Source organism: Vidua chalybeata, chromosome 5 (genome assembly GCF_026979565.1).
Source record: "Vidua chalybeata isolate OUT-0048 chromosome 5, bVidCha1 merged haplotype, whole genome shotgun sequence".
Lineage (NCBI taxonomy): Eukaryota > Metazoa > Chordata > Aves > Passeriformes > Viduidae > Vidua > Vidua chalybeata.
This window is the reverse complement of record NC_071534.1, coordinates 28,330,548-28,356,203: the sequence shown is the minus strand read 5'-3', so window position 1 is coordinate 28,356,203 and position 25,656 is coordinate 28,330,548. Positions and strand designations below refer to the sequence as shown.

Here is a 25,656-nt window from a genome sequence, read left to right as displayed (position 1 = left end):
AACATCAGTTTTTATTTTTTTATGAAGTTTATAGGTCATAGCATTGTTCAGTGACTAATCATGGAATATAAAATTGTCATTATGATTCTTCCCCAAATCAGCAGTACATACTTTCAATAGACTTTTTCAGTACTCATTAACAGATAAAAATAATCTTAAACTTTTAAAGGGCACAGGCCTTCACTTAGTTCTAAATCAAATCAGAGCTCACCAAAATAGCAAAAATCACTTATACGTACTTCTTTTTTCATCCATAATTTTAAAGCAGTAAGTAAAGCCTTCACTCCTTGCACTAAATAGCTTGGAGGCTGGAAACCATCTTCCCTCAGTTCTAAAAAGGATACAGAAACCAATTTAGAAACACATCAAGAGAGAAAATAAAATGATACCTACTCTTCAGCCAATAAAGTTGCCATTGTACAACAGCACAGTAAAGGAAAAATTGAGCAAGCAAATGAAACATGGCATCCTGCATTTATGTGCATATTGTAACAAGAATGACTATGAAAAAAATAAATCCAACCCTAGAGTGATTCTACATAAAACCTTCTTTTTAACTTATTCTTGTATGAATTAGGGTTAGTTTACAACATACTAAAGGTCATTTAGGGAAAAAGAGCCCAGATCTAAAATACAGAACAAGAAATAACATATTTGAAGAAAAAAAATCAGTTTTATTTCATTGAGAAATATTTCAGTCAAAGGGGACCAGCAGGATGTGGGATGTATCTCTAAATTAGAATTCGCATTGCTCATCCACATACATATGCAAATGGCTCACACTAGCATACTTCCACTTCCCAAAAATTTTTGTCACCCTTCCAATTATCACAGTTCTCCCTCACATGGTTTACATAATTTTTACTCCCAAAATCAAAAGGACAGGGTGGAAAACCACTCTGCTTCAGAAGCTTCTCTTCTTAGGGAAGTTGGTGTTCCCAACTGATTGCAATTCTTTTTCATTTTCTCTTTTGCTTCATAGGGGTAAAAAAAAAGAAGGGAAAAGATAAATCCTCCACAAACAGCCAAAAGTAGATTAAAACCTCTCCTCATGTTCTTGACAAATATTTCCACTTGTCAATAGCAAATGGATCAACACTAGAACCGTTTGGCTCATTTTATTCCCTTAAAAGAATATACTAATAAAACACGATTCTTATGACTATGTATTAGGAAGCTGGCAGAAAAAGGAAGGTTCTGTGAGTAAACAGCTGCTCTTCTCTTAAAGGCCTCCTACTTGTTAAAGGGTATGAGAGGTACTGGCAGCAGAAATCTTCCTGCCCATTAGCTGACTCAGTTGATAAAATTTTAAGAATACAATGGAGTACCACAGGCTGAATTTTCCAGATGCAATAGAAACAATTACATGAACTACAAGTAATTCAAATTAATGAGTACAGCATACATGAACAACAGCATACATATTTTGGAACCCCAAGAATTAAGAAAAATATTTAGGTGAATGCAGTAATACATATCATGAAACATTTTCTGCCAATAAAAAGTCAAACTGAAAATGTTTGTGACCCTGTTACCATTTTACAGAATGAAGCAGAAAGACATGCTGTGTTGATTTTGCTTACTGACCTGAATTTCATAAAAAGTACTGCTAACAGCTGGACATCACCATTACCCCACAAAACTGAACTGGCATCATCCTTTATTCATAAAACAATAGTTACTGACTAGCAAATACCTAATTCATGAGTCTTGATGCCAAAATGCAATATAAACTTCACCCTAGCCATGGAAACATCAGTTTTTATTTTTTTATGATGTTTATAGGCCATAATGTTGGTCAGTGACAAAACATCTGCTAAACCAAAGATTAAACATAACATGAGAATAAGCTTCAAAGCCCTTCCCTAAGACACAAGCCACAAGAGACTCCTAGCCTCTGCATTCAAGCAGTCATGGGATAAAAAGGGGCAAGGGAAGAGTGGGGTGAACAGACATAGTTTATAGTTAGCTAGATCTTACAGAAACATGTGTGCTTTTCCAGCAGGAACACAGTTCCTATGGCTTCTGATGAATTTGTAAACATTAAATATGCGTGAATGAGACAAACCAAAGCAAGCTTTCAAGATAAATATACTCCTTTTGGAAGGAAAAGTTTTCTGCAAGTTTGTTCTGTTTGGTAAAATTTCTGAGTTGCTCTGGGGTCACCGTGAGACTTTAAATGCTCATTTAGGAATCAAGGGCTGTTCAATGCTTTAATTTGCTGAAAGGAGAAGAGAGAATCTTCAATAACTTGCGCTGTTTCCACATTAGAAAAAGTTACGTGGGATTCTGATCTATTCCAAAACAGAAATTGAATTCAGCAGCCTCTTCTGAAGATTGACTTCTGTCCCTTGAAATACAGGCAGAGGGCAAGATACTTGAGGAAAACAGGTGAAGTCAGATAGGCACTCTCTCAAACACAAAATATAGATGGGTATGATTATAACAATTAAGGAATAGGTGAGTAAGTTTAGAGGAGAACAGCAACTGTTAAGAACAGAAGGCTGTTGAGACACCTCTTGGATAAACACTGATATAAGTGATACAGCTCATAGGAACTGATGCATCTTTCCTACAAAAGCCCTCACAGACATCTTTCCTTCCACAACCAGGAGCAGAAGGCAGCAGGAACTGCGACTGGAAAGGTCAAAGAAAATTGCAGAAGTTCAAAAACACTTCTGTGTTTGGCTGTGAAGCCACCAAGAAGAAACCCATAGATATAAGTTAGTGGGATCATTTCATAGAACTATTTGCTTAAAGTAAAGGCTATCAAAGGATATTCAGAGATCTTAAATGATATGAAAGAAGCCTGGGAGAAAAAACTGATGCCATTTCCATTATCACTCAAGAGACAAAGAATTATAAAAGCAAATACATGTGTATCTCTTAAAATAAAACAGGCATTACCTTTCAATGTTTCCAGTAAGTTTTTGGCCACAAACCAACAGATGGCTTCAAAGAAAGGAAATTTAAAGAGATCTGGGGTTTTTAGCCTCTTCTCCATTTCATAACACCTGAATGAATGCAAATATTACAAAACATGAATGTTTTAATTATCAAATTCATTATTCAACTACGTAATCATTCAAATTGACACAATGTCCAAAATAAAATGAAATAAAATAACCATGGCCATGATAAATAAAATAAGTCAAGTACCACATAGTTAAACCCCAACAAGACCACAGACAAGATTGAACTCTGGTCTCATTCAGGCTCTGACCTTATCAAGTTTGACTGCGGCACTTCTAAGAATAAAGTTGGACTTCATAAAACTAGGATACAAACCCAATGTGTGATCTTTTAACAGATGGAATTTTATCAGGATTCCACTGTAATAAATAAAAACAATATGTTTAGAAGACAGCTCTACATCTTGGACAAAAACTAAATACAGCTGCCCTTAGAGCAATGCTGACTTGAGGATGCTCATTTCAACTCAGTGTCGCACACCTGGGCTTGCTTAGTTTTGTTCTACTCACTTACACTAATCTCCAAGGTAGAAATTTTTCTTTTATTTTTTTTCCTCCTTTTAGTCACTTAAATTCTTGCACAGCCTTCATTTTGCTTTTGAAACAAACTTTGCAGAAGTAAAACAAGAGAACATGCTTGATACATTCTAACTGAAAATGCCAGTATTGTCTGTTAGAGAGCCTGTACCAATTTGATCCTGGTTAAGCGCATGAAGAAAAATCTCCATGAAAAGAATATCCTACTTACTGGGGAACAAGTACAGGAAGAGGAGAGACTAACCTGAGCTGCATGCCAATGTTGAGGTTGTGCAAAAAGTTTCCTCCAAAAGCCATACAATCCTGAGATGTGAGCACAGCATGAATCCAGCCTGAAATGACAGATTGTGAAACTTAATACATATATATGAATTATTCTAAGACTGTTCTTAAATATGCATATAAGTAAAAATGCTGCTCCTGAAAGAAAAAAAGCAAACAGATTTGTATTATTTGCTAGAAACAAGTTATCTAAATTTTCCCAACATGTAAACTACAGTTTTTCAGAAATCTAATGGAACTGTAGTTTTCCAAAATAATTCAGTTTAAAACATTTATCACTGGGAGGGGATGGTAAGGGTGCAAAGCCACTTGTCAAGTAAAAATTCCAAAAGTTTTCACTCCAAACCACAAATATAAACAATTCAGGAATGGAAAACTATACTGAACAGAAGATCAAGTCATAAACATAAAACAAAATTACATCTTTCAATATTTACATGTTGCTTACAGTAACTGGGTTGTTTGCACAACATAAAATCATTTAGCAATACTGAAGTTTCTCAAATAGGAATTCAGAAGTGGTCCCATACATTAATCTAAATACAGTCATTCTACGTCAAGTGAAATTGTGATCAGTTTAAAACCCAGTCTAGACATGCTATAAAGTTTGTCACATAATTGAAATATTGTCCTTATGAAATCCACTATTCAACATGGTAAAGCATGGCCAACGTTATGCTATTGATCTAGCTAATTACTACAGGATAATTTCAACTAAGCACACAAAAGAACACATTACATAGGCTGCCTGATTAAAAATAGTTATCTGTGAAATTTATACTGTGGAACTTTAATGTAAGGAAACTACAAGGAGACTTTCTCCGTTGAGATTTTCTTCTTGATTTTGCATGACTACAGATGCTCTTTGACACAAGATGAGTTGGCCAGACATTTGCAGACTACTTCATGGTTTTACTGAGTGTAGACAAGATGGACAAACACAGGAAGCTTCCCAATTTGAGGAAAGATCAGACCAAATCACAAACAACTACATATTACAAACTAGCATTAAATCTATGTTCTAATTCAGCTAATAATGCATACCTTTATGGCATACCTGCATCAACTTAAGATTTTAATTTTTTTACATTCCTTATTGTTATTTTTATGCTGCACTTTTGATCCAGATCTACACAACAAGGAATGAAAACTTCGTGTAGACCACACAGAATATCCTGAATAATGTTTAAGTAACTCTAAAGAGCCTCCCAGTAGATGTTATTCACCTACATGCAAGATTAATTTTGGATCAGAAAACTACTCTGAACATATTTCCATGATTATAAAATCATTATGACATCCACTAGCATCAGTGCAAGCAGAAACAGCAAATGATGTTCACCATCAGATCAGGGGATTATTTTTCAAAGTCTTTACTCAGTCTTACAGAATTTCACACTTTTTCAAACACCTATCTTGAAACCTAGTTTAATTTACGGGTTCTTCTGCTGCACTCCATCATATGTATATGAATAAGTATGTGTGTAATGCACACGTGTATTTGAAAGTACCTTTATATGTGTACACACATTGAAATACATGTACACATGAGAAATTATAATCGGATGATACTTTTCTTCGTGGCCATATTACAGTGATAGCTCAGATTCAGCTGATTACTTAGAAAGCAGTAACTATTTTCTGTGAGTCACAATCGAGTTCTTAATTCTGTAATTCTGCTTTCTCTGTTCACAGATGTATGAACTTATATCCATGGATAATTAATGCTATTTCTTGCTGGAAATACATGGTTTTAAAAGCTCTGGCTGTTCAGGAATGTCAAGAGCACATAGAGGGCCTCATCAGGTAGTATTTATTCTGCACAAGCTGTGAACTACAACAGTAAACACTGAACCTCACAGGTACAGAGCTGAGCTATGAGAAAAATGAAGTAGTCTAGAAAGTGCAGGATGGAATAACATATTGATCATAATCTTCCAGGCTTCTTCCAGAACTAGAATTGTACACCATTTTCCTGTTCCATGTATTGAAAGCTTTCTTTCCACCCAAAAGAAGACAGCACCCAGTACAAATTTTCAATAGTAAAATACTAAAAAGCATTTATAGGGATAGGTTGGATAAGCAAAAAAAAACAAAAACTTGGCAGTCACTTTCTTGGCAAAATATTGTTTGATTTATTAAAGACTTGTACGCTTATGGTATCTGGGAGTTTGTGTAGGGTGAGGTGTTCTGTTTGAAGCATTTTTCTGTTTTTTATTCTTTTATTAAAGAAGTTGAACTGTTTTGGCATTTCTCATAACAAAAGCAAACCAAAAAACCCACCCAACCTGTATTCTTAATACTTTAGCCTATAGCATAAGAAGTTTATGTGATGTTTTTGTAATAATTAGGCTTAGTAGGCCTTGCAATACTGAAATCTGTAAAAATAAAACTGTATTGTAAAATTAGGGTAAGAATTCAGTCTGAATACTTAACAAATAGTGAACAATCTGTCCTTTATTAATTGGAACTACTTCCCTGATAATCAAAATCAACTTTCATTTGTTGCCTTCTCATTGGGTAACAAATACCCTTTCATTCCCTGATAATTGTTATGACTGTTGGACAATCTTAAAAGCTAATTACTTGTTTTGAAAAATCTAAATTTCTAATTTTTTTATTACTCTCTCTTATCCATAATTTTAGAGGATACCAAATGTTGATAATGCAATTATTTTAAGATATTCATAACCCCTGCTGATTAAACTTGCTAAGTCCTAATACCAAGAGTAAAATCTTACCTGTTGGAACAAATAAAGTGTGTCCTTGCTTCACAACACACTTGTAGCACTTGTCAACCTTGTCCCCAAAATATACTTCACTCTGGGTGACAGATGAACTCCAGGACTCGTAGAGAGCCAAATTTTCATCAGTGGGCTTGATCAAATAGAATATCTTCTCACCCTATTAAACAAATATACCAAACAAATAAATTAATGTTTTCCTAGAGGTACACTACAACCTCTGAGTCACTCCTAATGAAGTAACATATGGACCTAAATGTTAAGTATTCCATCTTCCCACTATGGCATGTTCAGGCAGTGTCTCACAAATGCAATCCACCAAGAGCTTAGATATAGCATATTAAACAGGTGGTGTCTTGTGATTTAAAGGAAGCAAACAAACCAACCAGAACTTTTCACTGGAATACAAAAAAATCCTGTTTTTATAAACAATTCATGGATATGCACCCACCTATCAAAGGAGAAAACAAATGGATGAAACAACTTTTCCTGTTCTATGACATACACGTGGTCAAATTTGTGAGAATAAAAAATTGAGTAAGCCAGTGATTTTCATTCAATTATTTTTTTCCTGCTAAAATCCACTATATCACCCACAAATCTACTGAAGTGATCAGTCAACCAATTACAGTCTACAAGTCACCAACAGCATGCTAAAATAAAAGCATAAAAAAGGCAACACCAGAAATCAGTAATTCACTTTCAAGCTCCTCCCTTAGCATTGCAAGCACAAGATTTCATGAAGGTGACAATGCCATAACAGAAGGCTACACACTAAATAACTTTTGTTTCACATAGTCATTGACATCCAAGGGGTGGCTGGGCATTGGAACAGGCTCCCCAGCAAAGTGAACAGAGCATCAAGCCTGACAAAGCTCAAGTAGTGTTTGGACAATGCTCTCAGGCACATGGGGCGACTCTTGGGATGTCCTGAGCAGGACCAGGTATTGGACTCAATGATCCTCATGGGTTCCTTCCAACAGAGCATATTCTGTGATTCTGTAAATCAAGAAGCATTCATACCCAAAGAACGTGGTACCAAACTGATGTTCCTCCAAAATCAATATGAAAATCTGTATAGCTGTCCTGGACACCCATTAAGCAATACTTCTGAACAAAAGGCTTAGGGAAGACAGAATCATCTGGCCAATAATTTTCCACCCAAGAAAGCTTTCTGGCAATGTCTGGTACTTCCACTAATTCAGACATCCTTTTAAAAAACAAACAAACAAGAAAGAACTGTTAATATAAGCAGGAGTAAGCACACCTCTTTTTAAAAAATGACAGCTTCCTACAAAGACATTACTTATGAACTAGTAAATATGTTTTATACCCACATTACATGACAGTGGCTGTCTACATAAAATACACCTCCTCCTGTCTTTCCCACTACAGGCATTATATTCCTACACATATTGTTTAGCTTAGTGAAAACCACTTTCTACATTCAAGGAATAGAAGTCAATACTCACTTTGTGTCCGAGAATTCCAGGCTGATCACATTCAATACTTTGGGTCGGTCAGGATTTGTGAAGTACTTAATATAATTATGGAGCTTCATTTTACTGTCTGCTTGTCTTGCTACATCTATGACATCTATCACTTTGTCACCACCTGTGAAAAACAGGATGACTTTCTTAAGGCTATCACAGATAAAAGACATTTCAGGAATTTAAGAGAAAATTAGCTTTTTTCCAGTCTTTATCAAAGCATTTCTGCAGAAAAACTCTACTACTATCATTATTCTCTTGGAAGAGAGACAGATCAGTATAAACCAACTTTTTATTAGGTTTAACTTTAATTACTATAATCAGCTAAGGACAGAACTGAAAACACTCTAAAAATAAATCCTCTTTCCTGTGGTTAACCAAAAAAAAAAAAAAAAAAAGAGTAGTATAGAATGGTTGCATGTGTTTAAAAAAAAAAATGGGTGTATGGCTGCAATTGCAAAAAGCAGCATGGAGAAAGTTATCAAGGCAGATCTCTTCCCCACTTTGCCTATCAAGCATCACCAACCCCCCCCCCCCTTCTTACATACATGCACACCTTGCAAGCACGCAGTAATTCCACTGAATAATTATCATGGGTGTGTTTCATTTCTGATGACATTAAAGGGGGTTACACACCATGTGTTCTGAAGTGATACATTTAGAGAAGTAGACAAGCCGAGAGAAAGGACTAACACCACCACTATAACAGCAATTGGTTTATGTCCTTTTAGTTACACAATGGCCAAATTTGACACTTAATTTTGGAATGCTGGAAACATGCCTAGATGTACATTATAAACATATTCACTTTAAAACTGTAGGTTTGTATCATCCTGATAAATTCCAGCTGAAACAGTACTTATGCAGTTTTCTTATTTTTAATTTCAATAATAGGAAGGCAAATCTGTGGCATTCCAATTTTTTCCCTGAACTGGAAAACTTGGCAGGTCAGGATGAGACAGTTAAGTTTCTATCTGAATCCAAAGAGGCAGTAATCCAGAAAAAAAGATTCAGAAATATCACCATGATAAATAATCTTTAAGGCAGAACACATATACTATGATACTATTTATCAGCACAATGGTGACAACACTGCATATTCTGGTGCCTCTGTAAAATATTGATGGACAGAAAACCTACTTTCAGTACACATCATTACATCAGGTGATCATGAGAACACACTCAGAATCTCAGCTGTACCATGTGTTTCAGGAAATGTCCTGCTGCACTTGGCTCAGCCTCTGTCTGTACTGCACACTCACATGAGGCTGGCACAATTACAGACTACTAAGAGATCTGATAAGAAATAAGTGGTTCTTGAGAAGCCTCTCCTGGCAAAGGACACCCAGGTAGGAATTTTTTCAGAAGATTTAATTCAGAAAGTCCAATTTACTGAGTCCAAAACATCATGTTTTGTCATAGCCTAACCAAGGATTAAACTTATTTATCCTGATTAATTCAATTCCCATTATCCTAGGTTTACATGTAGCAGAAAAAAACTTCAGTATTCCACACATAGCTTGCACTGAAATTAACAGGTTTGAAAGATGAGACATAAGGCTGTAGTCCTATCACACATCTACCAAACAGACACACAAATTAAAAAAAATAAGAGGAAGAAAAAACCACTCCAAACCATAGCACTGATTTTACTTTCTCCTAGTCTTGAATTAAGAATAAATCTTTAGCATTCTGGAAGCTCTTATAATCATGCAAATATTTATTTTAATTTACAGACAGGATCATTAAAATAAGTATTCCAGAGTGACTCTTACCCACATAGCGTTCCACATCTAAAACAGAGAAAGTTGGTGGGGGAAGTCTGAGTCCCAGACCATCTAATTTAGGAACCATAATGGGAACATCAAACCCATGTTTCTCCAGATATCTTTGTGTTAACTGGCTTCCATGCATTTTCAAAATGACTTCATCCGCACTGGTGGAAAGAAAGGATGGAGTATTAGCAGAAAAGCATCCTCCAAGCATTACTGAAATAAAAAAAGTCTCAGTCTGGGGGAGGACAAATGCAACGGCTACATCTGAATCAAAAAGAAACACACAGTATTGTTTTATTAAGCATTTAACTAAAAGACCAAGAAAACCTCAACCAGCAAAGAAATTTTTACTGGAATGCATTTTCTGGAAACTCAGTCCTTCTGTATGACCAAAGAGAGTAACTTTAAAGGATGGGGAAAAGGAATTCTCAGAGAAGGCATTAAAGTACATTTTGCTAACAACCACTACCAGCTGCTCTAAAGAATTGTAAGTCATTATGCTTCAGTGAGATAGCCAACCAAGCTCAGGATCAAAGTATAATCATGTTTCTCCACTTTCTTCTAAAGCATGCAAGAATAGGTAGACTACCAGTTCATGTGAATGTTCTATATTACTTGGAATGAAACCGAGAACTACTCCTGAACTAAAGGAATAGACAGACAATATTCTTACAGTGAGAGCACGAACGCCAAACAAACAAAAGCAAAACCAAATAAAACCACCCACCCCAAAACCTCTCAGAGCACCCTGCAGCAGTCACAACAGACAACCCATCCCTGTGCAAAACTGAAGAGGGGAAGCTACCGCATGAAAAGACAAATGTATCCATCTGAAACAGGGATGCATGGGAAGAATTCTGAAGAGGGAGGAAGCCATCCTCAACCTTCACAATGTGAAGCAGAGAAATGTTAGTCACTTCCTCTAAGACACACTCAGATGACATTTCACTGTGTTTTCCCAGCAGAATATGTAAGGAAGTTTCTGTACCTTGGGAAAGAGCGAGCCCGCAGCTGTTTAACAAAGGTCCGTGTTCCAGCCTGCACTGGTTTGGAGCCATCATCTGGCTCTGTGTAGTCATGTCTGTGCCAGTTTCTCCTCTTCTTCACTACAAGTTTCAGAAGGATTAAACATGGAATTAGTTAAATCAGATGGCTCAGATTAGCAGTCATCCCATCAGTGAGACAGACATGCCTCAATCACATTACTGTGATTAACAAACCCTATTTTTTTAATCTGGTGACACTCTACCTATTTCAAACAAATGAAATCTTCAAGACACAGTTACTCTCTGTACTTTCATAGCTCCTTCTACATGAGAATCTCAGTGCACACTACACACAAGTTAAGACTCCATATCTAGTCCAATGCAAATAAACAGGTGCGGCCTGAAAGCTGTACAAACCCAAAAAGTCAGCTACAAAACTAACAATTGAACTTGAATTTCTTAAAGCTCAGACTTATCTTTTTTTTTTTAATAAACAAAAGAATGACACCTCTTGAATAGCCAGAGACTTCATTTTACATATTCACACAAGGTTACAAGACTTAATCCCACTGTGCTATTTCACTCCATAAACACACCTATACTCAAATCTAGTAATTTTACTGCTATTCACTACCATTTCTACTGCTTATGTTATAATTATAGTTTTGTGTGCAAACTGTTTTGGGCAGGTGTGACCTTTACAATACACGTAATAAAAGCACTGCACTCCAAAACATACAACTTCTTAACAGTTTGAAGCTTTAATGCATTGCTACAGCACATTAATAAAAAACAAAGGACAAATTAAAGTTCTATTACAATTTTGCAAATCTGAAACTGATAGTTCAACAGTAGCAAAATTACATTTCTAACTGGTCATTATACTTAAAGGGCCAAGGAAAATGAAACACTAGACATTTTCATAAAAACTTGTTGTGATGATCTCCCTATGACAAATGGCAGACACCCAAATGAAAAAAAAAAGTATGTGTATAGAAAGTGTATGTATTTTCACAGAACCATAGAATAGTTTGGGGGTGGAAGGGACATTAAAGATTATCTAGTTGCAGCATTCTGGCATGAACAGGGACACCTTCCACTATCCCAGATTGCTCAAGGCTCCATCCAACCTGGCCTTGAACATTTCCAAGACGCAACATCCGCCACTTCTCTGGGCAACCTGTGCCAGTGTTGCACCAATCTCACAGTAAAGAATATCTCCTTTAATCTAAATCTACTCTCTTTCAGCTTAAAGCCATCACCCATTGTCCTATCACTAAAGACCTCAGTAAAAAATCATGTTATTTCTTACAAGCCCCCTTTACATATTGGGAAATTGTTCTATAAAACATAGTAAGCTGTATGTAGTCTCCCCACTTGAATTTTTTGACCTTGAGTGGAGGACAAAGTGACTTATGATATTGTGGTTAAACTGAACTGCCTGTCTTCCAATTTTCATAATTTCACAACAAATCATATCATAATGGATATTTCATTGATTTGGCTTCCTCAACCACTCATTTTTCATCTCCATTTACAAAGAACACAAGCTTACAGCCTTGAACGGAAGCCCTTGGTTGTATCATCTGTTTGTTAGTAAACTGCTCTTTGGAGCACTTCTCCCCTATACAAATAAACCTCTATTTTTCATCCTCAAACTCTCAACAGGCTGAGAAGCCCTATTTAATCATCAAGAGGTGCCTCTGCAAAAGGGACCACATCTCACCATTTAGGAAATAAACTCCAAGAGTGCTGAACATCCTACCTTTACCACTTACTGTACTAAGAAACACACTAAGGGTCCTTTAATTTTAAGGCTGCGTTTCAATTTTTCCTTTAAAAAGCCAAACTGCTCCACAGCTAGACAGCTGCTACTGGAAAACTGCCCCAGAAAGATTTACTGACACCAGATCTATAATTGAACCACTAATATTAAACAGAAATTTAGTTGCATATGCTGGGGAAACTCAGAAGAGGAAAAAGCTAATGTTATTTGTCAACACAAATAGTGTTTTACAGTTGTCTGCCAAACAGCCTGAAATACAACATCCAGCAAAACCACTGCATTAATACAAATTTTAATTTCATGGAAGAGTTCATTCTTAAATTCACCTAAGTCATGATGTACCCAAAATGTAAAAAAGCACTAGCAATACTGAAAACACAGCTCACTGTAATAGGAAACTGAGGATGTATGAAGAAGGGGAACATAGTTTCTAAAAAAGAAAAAAAAAAAATTGCTGCTTCTCTGGATGAAACGGTTATACAGGAATAATGGCCATTTATAGTCATTACACATAAGAGGGGATAATTCCTATTGGTGTGCTGTTTCCCACAGACATGACAACATGGACGCTTTAGATGACTTTTAAGAGAATAAACTGACATTTATAGATCTTTGCTAACCTGAAAACCAGTGCTGCTTAATGAACCAGCTATCCAAATACTGTAAAACTTCATAAATAATGAAGACAGGTTTATTAAGTTTTCAAAGCTATTTTCTCAGTCATAAATAATCATGCAAGAAATTAGTGGCTAATACTAATTTTCAACAGAGTAGTTTCCCATAAATTCACTGCTCATTAAAATTGTAAGACGATACAGCTGCTTAAAAGATTTTATAGCACAGACACACCTTTTAAAGTCTGTCTTTCCAACACTTACAAATTAGAAAATAAAATCATTCTTTTGCTTGTCCTTGGCAATATGCATCAACCTTTCATAAAAGAACACTGAAGAAGAGGAAACAGTAATGAAAACTTTCTCTGCTTACATATACCTTCATTTTAGAGTTTTTTAACCCCTTAAGACATTACAAAACAATTGCAAAAAAAACCTAATTTTAACTGAATAGATCCTAATGCTCAAATTAAGGAAGATGCCAGTGTTCATCCTTGGTGCTTATAAAAATTGAGGTTAAACCTGCTGTGACAACACTAAGAACTAACAAGATAGTTGCAGGGAAGGTGAGAAAAAGAAAGAGTGTGCTGGAAATTTTCATGAAAATTAAGTGGAAAGATTACTTTTTCTTTTTTAAATTACATCCCTCCTACACTCAAAACAACGGGCCAATAACTCAGGCAAACACTCTTCCCTGCCTTCTCCCACTATTGGACTGTTTCCCACAGAGATCACCACCATCTGCTAGACTTCAAATGGAGACCACCAAGAGGCATACAAATATACAATGAGGCCCCAAGTCCTGGAAGAGCTACTGGAGATTCCCAGTGGCCAAAAAGGCAAGAGAAATGTTGGCACAGGAAGACTGCAAGATTTTAAGGAGTAGACAGTAAATCACAGAATACCCTGCCAAGGCCTGCTCCAACATCTAATTCTCAGCTCAGACTAAGCATGGGCATTAAAACTACAAACAAAAAGATACTGGTTGGAGGGTAGTTACAGGATTGAGAAGGCAAAACCAGATGCAGAAAGTGATGTCCTGACAACTACAGTCTTATTAGCATTTACTGAACGCTGTGCTTTCTCAAAGCTCTGGATAACACAAGCTGGTGACACATTCTGACTCACAGCATTCATGCAAATAGAGCATTTTTAGACTTAAGGATCATTGAGAAAACTTTGAAACTAACAAAATGAAAATGAATACTCTAAATCAAATAATCTAAAAAAAAAAACCACTCTCCACCGTGTATTACTATTTTTAAAAAATTTTTCTCTTTTTAAGTTATTTATGATTTTAGGATTCACTATTTAGCATTTTATACACACAGCTGCTTGCTAAAGGTCTTGTAAAATTGTTCTTTCAAATCATGAAGAGGATTTTTTTTCTTAAATACATGGAGAAATTGATTTGTTAATTTCATCTTTCCATCTAACTATGCAGTAGCTTTCTTTGCATTACTGGAACTTTTACGCAAATAATTTTGTAGGATACTGAAAGCAACCACCTATTTGTACTGTAAAGTATGTGTTTCTTGTATATTTTAAGTAAATTTTTTGCACTACCTCATTTGATTACATATTCTGTTGAAACCACAGATATACTTGCCTCTTCAACAGCTGAATTTTTGTCTCTTAAAACTCTTTGGCAAAGTGATTTTAGAACATGAAGCTGTAAATTAAAATGCTTTTTTTTTACTTACATACATATTTTCATATGACTGAAGTACTCCAGAACATTTCTGCATGACCTGAAGTCAGGAGACATTATCAGTCTCTTTAAAAACTGAAGGAAGTAGGACCCAAACCACAAACTACCATAGATTTGATACTGACAGCTGAGAACAATTAATGAAATTCAATGTGAAGACATATTCAATTATATCACCTCTGTCTGGGTTGGTAACTGACATGTCTGAAGCTTCTACTAAATCTAGATGATCTACACACTTGAGGCAATATGAAATAACAAGGATAATTTTTACCACAGATTCTTGTCTTCTTGAAAAGACTTCCAAAACAAAAATCCCTCTTATCTCACTGTCTAATTGCTGCAGGTGAGACAGCAGTTACATTACAGGAAAGGTAATTTACAGGCATCAGGGTGAAGCAAACTAGTTCTCACTAATAAAAGTTTCAAATTTACTAGTTTATTATTTTGAAAAGTCTCATATGATCGATCTCTTGTCTACTCCTCTTCCTAGTCCCTCTATTCCACAGAAAAAAAAAGAGACAGAAGTTAAAGAAAGAAATGGCTGTTATTTGTATTCTGATTTATAAGACAAACATGCGGATTTTGAACCTAAAATGACCACTGGAGTACTAAAAACTACAAGCACATAAACCAGCATTTATCTTACCTTTTAGCTGACAGACCATGAACTCATATATTACAGAAGCTACATATCATGCAACATGTATCACTTAAATCAGCAACTGATGCTTAATCACTTTGTTCATACTCCACAAGACTATCACTGAGGATGGTTTTAAACTTATTTCTAAATGTAAAGGAAATTCAGATTTGAAAATATTATTTATAAAACTATATAACTATATATGCTATAAAACATTATGTGGTGTCTTCAAGGGGAAAAAACAAATAAAACCAAAAAATAACCAAAAAAATCCCCAAAGAAGCAAAACACCACATGGGAAAAAAAACAAACAAACCAAAAAAAAAAAAAAAAAAAAAACAAAACAAAACAAAAAAAAAAAACAACAAAACAAAAACAAAAAAAAAAAAAAAAAAAAAAAAAAAAAAAAAAAAAAAAACCACAACAAACAACAAAACCCGCAAACAAACCTGCATTAGAAAACAAAATACCATGGCTCAGTGCTTGGAGGGTGAAGCCACATTGCTTAGAAATACTTTTCAGGTCTGAATGTAGAAATTTAATTCACGGTTGGAAAAGTGAAATTTATTTTTAGATTTTTTACAACCCTGTTTCCATTTGAGGAAGACATGGAGACATGGAGGAAAATCTAGGGAGATGGATAAAGCAGTATCCTTTCAGTGGTTACCAAAAGAAAATCTGTCCAATTTTTCCCCTGCAGATCTCTATAGAAAATTTATCTACTGAAAGTAGAACCCAAGAGATATCTCTTGTTGCTCTGTTTCAGACTCTTCTGGCAACTCATTTTGACCCTGGTGGAACCTTGTTTATCAATTAGAAACCTGAGATTTGGAACTGTGTAACTTTCAAGGACATAAATGGGGGAAAACAACCAAATCAAAAACAAACTAAAAAAAAGCACAAACAAACACCACTCACGGGATGTTCCTATTCTGCTATCACTGTTGAAAAGTTGTGTTTGACTACTGTTGCATACAACCTACAACCATCAAGAAAGGAAAGATCTAACTTGTAGATTTTTCCTAGGGATTTATCAGAACTTTGATAATTAAAATTGAAACCATCTTTTATTTTCTTTTTTTTTTTTTTAATGATGATTCCCTGATTTTCATTCTCTCACTTTCTGCCAAGTCCAGATTGTTTTCTACTAACTCTGCACTTTAATTTCTCCAATCTATAGTTGTGCCTTATATTTTATTCTATCTGTATCTCCACATCAGGGAACATTTCAAGATGCTTTGTTTGTTTTCGAGGTTTTTAATCAGCTCAGAGTTAGTCATGTAGAACCAGTACCTTCTAAATAATCCAACTCATCTTGAATATTCTTCTGAACAGTTCTTTGCAGTTGTACATGAGGAAAAAAAGTCTGAACGTGTAAGATGAAATTTGAATAACCCATACTTACTTAGAGAAGGTCCATGGAGAATTGCACAGTTGGGACAATGGTATAGATCAATGTCAACAGCATGGTGCTCCTCTACCCCAACGCAGCTGGAATAATATTTTTTACATGTTAATGAGAATGCACATAGGGTTTACTTTTCAAGCTAAAAAATAATTAAATCTTAGGGTTTTATTAAAACATGCTTACTCTACAAAATTATAATGAGATAGCAGATTATCTCCACTACTGGGCTGCCACATAAATTTTGATTAATCATTTATCACTGAACACAGAATGCCATTAAAAAAATCATAAACAGGAAACAAGAATCAAATTCCTTTAAAAATGAGCAAATCCACAATATATACACCATTACCCTCAAAAATCTTGATCCTAATTACAGGAAACAGTTTATACAAAATCATTCGAGCAATTTTCCTCACAGAAGCTATGAGTTTAAAAAAAATCTGAGGTTTATGTGCTGTAATTTATAGAAGATATATTGGATATTCTCCTTGTATTTCTTTTTCTTTCTGCAAAAATCACGTAACTGACTCCTACCCCCCAAGACAAATTAATTAAGAATACTTTCATGTTATTCTTGAAATCTTTACAATAGAACTGGCTTTGTAAACTGCACAAGTGGCCATACAAGTAACTTAGCAGAACTCATTTTGGTTTAAAATAGCAGCAAGTATTTTGAAGAGTGCTTGAGAGATGTAATGTTTTCTCAGTGCATATTTTTTTTCCAGATAAAACAGTCAAAATGTGATAAAAAGCTACATCTTTACAACAGTCATACAAGGCATCTACTCTGCTGACACCTAAACAATAAAATTTTTATGTCAATTGACTACATTTTCTTAGAAGCTGAAACACTTGAGGTTAATTGGAGAACCTGTGCTTTTGCAGGAAGTTCTTAAGGAAAAAAAAAACAAGTAATCCCTGCTTGCTGGTCTGAATCCTGGCAGTTCTTCATTCTCTGAAAAGTTCACTGACACAAAACTGCTGACTTTACAGTTAATAGGGAAAAACAGAGTACAATCTTGAACATTTACACCAAAATTAGGTATGTACACTCAATGCACTCTAGTAACACAAGAACTGGAACAGTACCCCAGTCACGTAACCCATTTCATATCAAGTGTAATGAGTGCTTATACACTGAAGCTTTGAAATGATCCAGCTACACAAAGTCTTTTCCTCAGCAGCCTTGTGCCAAGACTGCTGACACGCTCCAGCAAGTGTCAGTACATGCTGCCAAAACAATACAAGAAACAGTCTAGCACTGAAAGCACAATGAGCAAATCCCAATCTGAAACTGAAGAGCATCTCCCATGTAACTATCAACGGGAAGTGCATTCTGAGTTCCCTCTAAACTTTCAGCTAGTTCTACTTCCCCATTCCCTACATACCACATGAAATCCAGAAATTACTGAGCTTTTTTTATATGCATACTATTTTAAAATCTAAATACAAAACTCAGCTGCCATAGTTCATTGCAATTCTTGCAACATTTAGCAACTGCTTTAAGACCACAGCTATAAGAATCATTGTTACATGAAAATCCAGCTGATGCATAAACAAAAAGGAAGGCAGAAGCAGTCTTTAAAAATGCATGTCCCATTTCCTTCTGCTTGTGTTCTCTCTCTTTTTATAGAATAGATGAATGACTCATAATCCTATGCATTATAAGAAAATTGTTTTAAAATGTACATTCTAAAAGCCCCAAATCAGAAGGCTGGTTTTATACATCTTTAGGAATCTCATTATTTTAGTTAAATTTCTAATTACTGAATAGCTAAATATATTTATGTTGAACTGTATCTTGATCAAGTTTGCACTTCATTTATTCCTTTCCTTTTTTCTTGGTGTTTATCAGATACATTCATCATCATTCCAATCAGATTATCTTGCTAACAGTAAGAAATTTGCATAAAAATATAGTAAAAATAGCTTTGACAACTATTTGTCCTGTTCTGTTTAAGAATCTTAATTCTACTGTCTCTTATCGAATGCTACAGATAACAGAATTTCTGCTTTATTTTCAGGTTTAGTAGTAACAATTAACTCCATAACCTTTCATGAAGGCACATGGGATTTTGAGTACAGGGACTGGAATGGTATTATAATGGCTGGAATAGCCATTCAATAAGGGAAGCAAACATTTTTCAGCCTACTATATATCCTGTAAACTCAGCACTGGAAACACAAAACACTAACTGGAGATCATGGAAGCAAATCCAGCAGCAGATGCTGACTGAAGCAAAGGGTAAACAAGGTGCCAGCACCTGCAAGAACAAGCATTGCCAAGGATGCCAGAGCACATCAATCACACACAGCACCATTACAAGTCACTTCCCTGCATCCCTTTCTCCAACATACACAGATGTATCTGACATTAATCACTATGGCTACTAGCAAGCAATCAATTACTGTGGTAAATGCAACTTCAGACCTCACGCATCAAAACAAGGTCACCAAGAGGTAGCAGAGAGCCTGGAAAACATTAACATACTCAAACACTGCAACACTCCCAATCTACTGATGTTTTCCTGTATGAAATATTATTACCCTTCACCTTGCAATCAACCCAACCCATTTGGGTTGAAATGTCTTGAGTATATATTACCTAGTTTCTGAATTGCTCATCTCCTACAGGGAGGTCACAGACTAATCCTCAGGAACAGCAGAAAGCTTACAGTATTAAACAATAAAGCATAATAATAGTAATTTAAAAAAAAAGCGCAACATACAAGACTATGCAAAAATACACCTTTAATTCTGTTCATGAAAGTGAAAAGGCTAACCAGGCCCAATTTCACTTGCAATGCTCTAGAAGGAATAGCAACTTAGAAAAAAGTTAGCTAAAAATAGATTCCATTACATCAGTCTTGGAGTGGTCAGACACTCCAAACTTCCCACAGTATCTAGCATCAAGGAAAGGTCAACAAGAGGTAGCAGAAGATTTGGGAAGTCTAAAGTTTTTCACACACAAGAACATGCCCATCCCTGGCATCTGAAGAAACCCTCTGCTACTGTAAGTCTGAGGAACCCATTCTCCCAACTCTCACCAGAAGTTGCATGTGCATGCTTTTGATTCAGTCTCAGCTTCCCATTTGATCATTACATTTGTAGCTATGTAACAGCAGAAAGTGTAAATCAAAAACAATCAGAAAGAGGACTCCAACATCTGACAAGTACCAGTAGACCCCTGCTTTTCAGTAAAGGGCAAATAAGGCTTCTTTCACGGTGCAGGGCGAAGCCCAGCAGAGACTGTTCTCTTCTTCAGTATCGTTATTAATTTAAATTTTAAGAGATGGATACCGATAACTCAGAATGACAGATAAAACAACTATTTCACAATTACACTGGAATGTATAAGGAGTATGCAGGTGTAAGGAGTTTGCAGAAGTCCAGGACACTTACAGTAAGTTTTATCCCTGGAGACTGCATGGCTGTACATTGTAAACCACCCAAGGCACCTGGCACGTCTCTCCTACAGCAGCACAGTGTGAATAAATATTGGATCCGTGTCAGTCAACACACAGGCTGCTGCACCTTCCCTGCTTGCTCTCAACCCAGCCTGGCTTTTCTCTTCCCTGCTTCTGATATCAAACACAACCAAAATATTTTTAGAGATTGCTTAACTGCTTTCGCTGGTATGACTGAAAGAATCATGATTTAAGAAAAAAATCCAAAGCACTCTTGATCAAAAGCTTTAATTTCAGTGTTCTTAAGGATATATGACTACTTTAAAAACTAATTTATTTATTAAAACAAGTAGTATACATACTCTACCATTATAAAAAATTCCCAATGTAAAAGGGAATGCTTACATAAAAAAGCACTACAAAGTCAAGAAATTAGCAAAGTGTAGATGCCCATTTTCCCAGTTTAATTCCTAGACTAATCCAGGAAGATATTCCTACTAGGAACATTCCAAGATTTCCTGTATATGAGGCATACTAAGAATAAAATCTTGAAAATTGAGAGACATAAGCAATTCTCAACAAAAGGACAGCAGAAAACAGATTAATCACCTTCAACAGAAAAAGAGCTAATTTGTCAAGAAGCTGGGTTGTACATGAGATATAATCCTCTTGGATTCCCTCTTCTGCTCCTTCCCCCTACTGCTTCATTTCCATAAGGTCCTTTTCCACCTCTTTCAGCAGCATGTGCAAAACAGGCTCATCCTTCTAGATGCACTTGGACTTTTTAGGAAGTCTCCCACAACAGCTTCCACTCCTCTCCACACCAGCACCATACTTGGCACCTATTGAGCTTCACCTAGCAGATGAAGAAACAGGGCAGGCCATCACAGGCATGTCTACTATTTCTTCAATAGATATTGTTGGATAGATATTATTTTACAATTAGATGTTGATTTACAGCTCAAAACTAAGCCAGTTTTTTAAAGTTTCTTATTTATTATTGGAACAAATTAAGATCAGGCCCCAAGATCTCTTTGTTTTCAGTGTCTGACCTGAACAATCTGACTTTTTTTGTGGTCACTGTGCAGCAAAAAATGCAGGTATGGGGCTCTTGCTAGTATCATTAGTTAAGCATAAACCCTTGCATCTTTTCCAAGCTATAAAATTACTAAAAATTACATTTTGCAAGATCCTCTTATATTTTCCCTGAAAAAACAGTGTGGACAACGTTCTTCTCTCTGTACCATCCTTTCTCATTCTGAGCAAGAACTCAGCACATCCTCTTGTCCACCCTTACATCAGCACCTACAACCTTTCCTTGACGTGCCTCAGTGGGCACTCCAGGCTTTGTCCGTAAAAGGAGGGGAAAAGCACGTGTCTTAACATCCAGTAGGAAAAAAAGAAATTAACAAAAAAGAAGAGTGGAAAGAAAAATACTAGGGGTATTAAAGCATGTTCCCTGTTACCAAGAACACAGGGCTATAGACAATTACTAGAGGTACAGGCATGTTTCCTATTATCTGACAGAGTAGATCACCAAAATCCTTTTTCAGTTTCCAATCATCCACAGAGCAGCCAAGATACATAGAAGTGAGTCTCTGATGGGTCTTAACAGTGATGAGGACAGCAACAAGGCAATGCTGGAGGTAGCAAAGATTCATTAGTAACAGGACATCCTTAATTGTCCTAAAACTGAAGTCACTACCGCAGAGTAGAGTTTCTCATAGCATTAAACTGAACATAGCTATTGCTGCTGAAAAAGAGATCCCACCCTCCTCCCTCCAAACTTCCATTGTTTCTCTCACGAGATCTAAACCATCAGGCAGCCACATGACAAGTCAGATCAATAAGCTGATCCAAAATAAAAAAACTGCCACTCAATCACCTTTTCAGCTAATTTTTAGAAACCTTGATTCCATAAATAAAAAATTCCATATTTTTTTAAATAAATTCCATAAATAAAAAAGTAAGATTCCATAAATAAAAAATAAAATTATACTCATTTCACTTATATGCAGTTACTTAACAAATATGTAACAACATTATTTTCAAGAAGACATATGAAAGAAACTATTCTGTTACTTCATCTTTGTCTTCCTAAAAATGATTGCTAAACAATATGGAGATGACTGTTTAGCAGTCTTATGCTGATAATATACGTTTTACTATCAAGCCTGAATATTGAATTTCAAATCACCAAGATAAGAGCTATTTCTATTAATATTCCACACAAAGCATTTAGCAAACTTTTCATTTTACCTGTAACAAGGTCTGCAGTTGCTACTTTCAGTCCTAATCTGTTTGAGCATAACAAACAAACAAAAAAAAAACCTATTGTAATTATTGCCAAAATTCATTAGTGAGCTTGCAAGTTATGCAAACATTAGCTTCTCCTACTCCATTCCAAGAATGCAAATAAAAGTATAGGGTAGGAAGTCTGTCTGGCAGATTTTAAGGAATTCTGGTTAGTCATTTAATTTAAGCCCATGCTTTCCAAGCAGGAAAAGGATGCCAAGGCAATATTTGCAGGTTAAAACAACGGAAGTACTAAAGATGTCACTGCCACAACCAGGCACATCTGCCACTTGTTACGGGACAATATCAAGATACTTAATTAGGAATAGAAAGACAAAGTCAGTGTGACAATACTATGGACAGACTCCATACCGTCCCATAGCACCAGAACAGATGAACAAGTGAAGTTTATTTGAAGAAGAGTTTAAAACTTAAAATAAATGTTGTGAGCTTTTAAAACCTGGACTTTAAGCTAGATAAATTTCCCCTCCAGCCCCACTCTTCAAAGTGCATGCATTTACGCCAAAGAAAACAAAACAGACCAAAAGAAACCACAAAGCACCATGAGAAATGTGGTGTTTCCTTCCACTATATCTCACCATGATAAGCATGATTACAGTTTTGGAATCACAATAAACTTACAAGGATTTACTTCAGAAATGAAATAATTTTTGAAAAGTAACAAACTTCTTTACACTAGATACTGAATTACTGTCTTAAATTAAAAAAAATACTGAGCATAAAAATATTTCAAGTTTTGCTTTTGCCATAATCATTTTGCAAAACAAAATACTTTTTAAAAGGAAGCAACTGATATAAACACAACCCAAAGAACATGCATAATTGCACTTTAAAATTATTTTAAAATAGCAGTTATTCTGTTTTTCTATCTGTAGCAAACTTTCCCCTCTCTCAGTTACCAATATTCTCAAAAAAAGAAAACAAAACCAAAAACCAAATAAAAGAAAATAAAAACCCCAACCAAGCAACCAAAAAAACCACAATGTTTTCAAGATATGTATAGAATGTATGCATGTTGGCCCAACAGCTTACCTAGTTTTATTCACTCACACACATTCCACCAAGTTCTGAAGGATAGAACAATGACAGTAAGGCGAACTCTCAAAATACCTGAAAATATACTAACTTATTAAATATTACATCATCCTTCAACACAGATAAGAATCCCAAGAACAATAATGCTGCATGCCATAATATACAAAAAAATGACCTTTGATTGCTCAGACACATCTGTTCTGATACTTCCAAAGCCCTAAGAGGCCTTGGTCTACTTATGATTAACCATCAAATTGCACATTAAAAATGTTAATGTTCATTACATAGGTTTAGACTTCCATAATGTAATTCAACCCCACTGCTACATAATATTTCTCTGAAATGAGGTATTGCAGTAACACAAACATGCAGACAAGTATATGATGTACTTTGAATTCCAAAGGACCTTCCAAAGGTTCAGACTTCCTGTACCTTCTGAAATAAAACTTAAAAGTTTGATAGTGATGCTAGTGTTGTCCTTTCAGAAAACACTTTTAATGGCAATACTCTTGCACATTTTTCCATTGAGAAAGAAAATCAGTGTACATAATTTCTCTCTCAAGTAACTGTGCTTATCACTCCCTCAAAGCACAGAGGTTAAAATAAATAAAATCAGTACATGACATCTTGTCAACGAAAGCTTAATTCTAAAGAATAGATTCTGAAAGGTAGAAACCTAATAGGAAAATTATGGTCAATGGAACAAAGCTATCAAGTTACATAATGAAATAGATTCAGTTACAAATACAACAAACCTTCTATCTGCATTGAGAAAGTAGCCACATAGTCTATATAATCATCATGTTACCTCAAATCTCAGGGAAAAAACAGGGACATACATTATTTGTAAACTGACTCTTCCATTCCACAATTCCAGTCCAGTCTGAAAACAAACTGGTATGGTTTTGAAACTCAAGACTTTTTTTTCCCCAAGATCTGTTTTTTTAAGTACAGTAAGTTCAATTTATTGAAATTGCTAGAATGAAGGCAAGAGAGAGTCATTACTTTTAGAAAATACTTTGACAACTAAATATTTGGCATAATCAACATGTTCTCATTTCTAATAATTGGTGAAAAGATTGTGTGGAAAACTGATTTTCCACACAAGCATTTCATGTAACGATTAGGAATTTAAGCAAAATGAAGTCAAATGACTGTTCAAACTGAAGTCAAATAATTGCATTCTCAGACAATCCAAACAGTTTTATGTGCAAAAATATACATTGACGTCAAACAACTTTTCACTACAATGTACAACCCCTAGGAAGAGACACAGAGTTCAGGTTAATCCATAATGGCAGTCACCATCATGTATTAAGTGTAGCAGCTTTATGAGAAGTTACTTTTCCTAATGACAATTTCCTGATTGAGCCAAGTTAATATTACTGAAGTACTTTTTATGTACTCCTTCTGTTTAGTATTGTCTATTAAGCATATAGCAAATTCTTCATCCTTCCTATACCAAATGAGATTTCTACTTATTCTTCCCAATCAGACTGATTGCATCAAGCTGCTTTAAAACAGCATTTACAATTAATTCTGTTCAGGTCCTTTTAAAAGCATTGTTTTACAGAAATGAAGGTCTGAAGGAACCTGAATCTTCTAGTGGAGATTATGGCAAAATAAGCTGCCTCAAGACAATCAAAGAAATAACATTTAAGAAAACTACAGCAGGCTTCAAAACTAAACAACTTGTCAGAGAGCAGAGGAAAAAAAGAGATCTTTTAAAAGCAGCTGTGATAGCTGAAGGCCTTATTTCAGTGTAAAACTATTGAGAGAAAGATGATACCAGCAAGTGAATCATGACACAAGATTCGTCTGAAAGTAAGAAAAAATATACATTGACCTGACATGAAGAAATTCTTTTTAGCACTTTAAAACCAGTAATCTGTGTAACCCTACACATATGAAGCAATGCACACTGCTCAGGAATTCAGAAAGATT

At 35.4% G+C, this 25,656-nt stretch overlaps 1 protein-coding gene across 3 annotated transcripts in view; it reads right to left on the bottom strand.

Moving 5' to 3' along the window:
- Window positions 1-25,656, bottom strand: part of KDM7A (lysine demethylase 7A) — a 61,794-nt gene that overhangs the window by 19,162 nt on the left and 16,976 nt on the right. For 2 of the 3 annotated variants that reach the window (XM_053943145.1, XM_053943146.1), the window contains exons 2-10: window positions 16,949-17,034; window positions 10,789-10,906; window positions 9,801-9,961; window positions 8,008-8,149; window positions 7,559-7,745; window positions 6,533-6,695; window positions 3,754-3,841; window positions 2,908-3,014; window positions 240-331 (exon numbers count right to left, since the gene is read on the bottom strand). In XM_053943145.1, the coding sequence (XP_053799120.1) occupies window positions 240-331; window positions 2,908-3,014; window positions 3,754-3,841; window positions 6,533-6,695; window positions 7,559-7,745; window positions 8,008-8,149; window positions 9,801-9,961; window positions 10,789-10,906; window positions 16,949-17,034 (1,144 nt within the window). The remainder of the gene's footprint in view (window positions 1-239; window positions 332-2,907; window positions 3,015-3,753; window positions 3,842-6,532; window positions 6,696-7,558; window positions 7,746-8,007; window positions 8,150-9,800; window positions 9,962-10,788; window positions 10,907-16,948; window positions 17,035-25,656) is intronic. The other variant, XM_053943147.1, reaches the window with a different exon arrangement.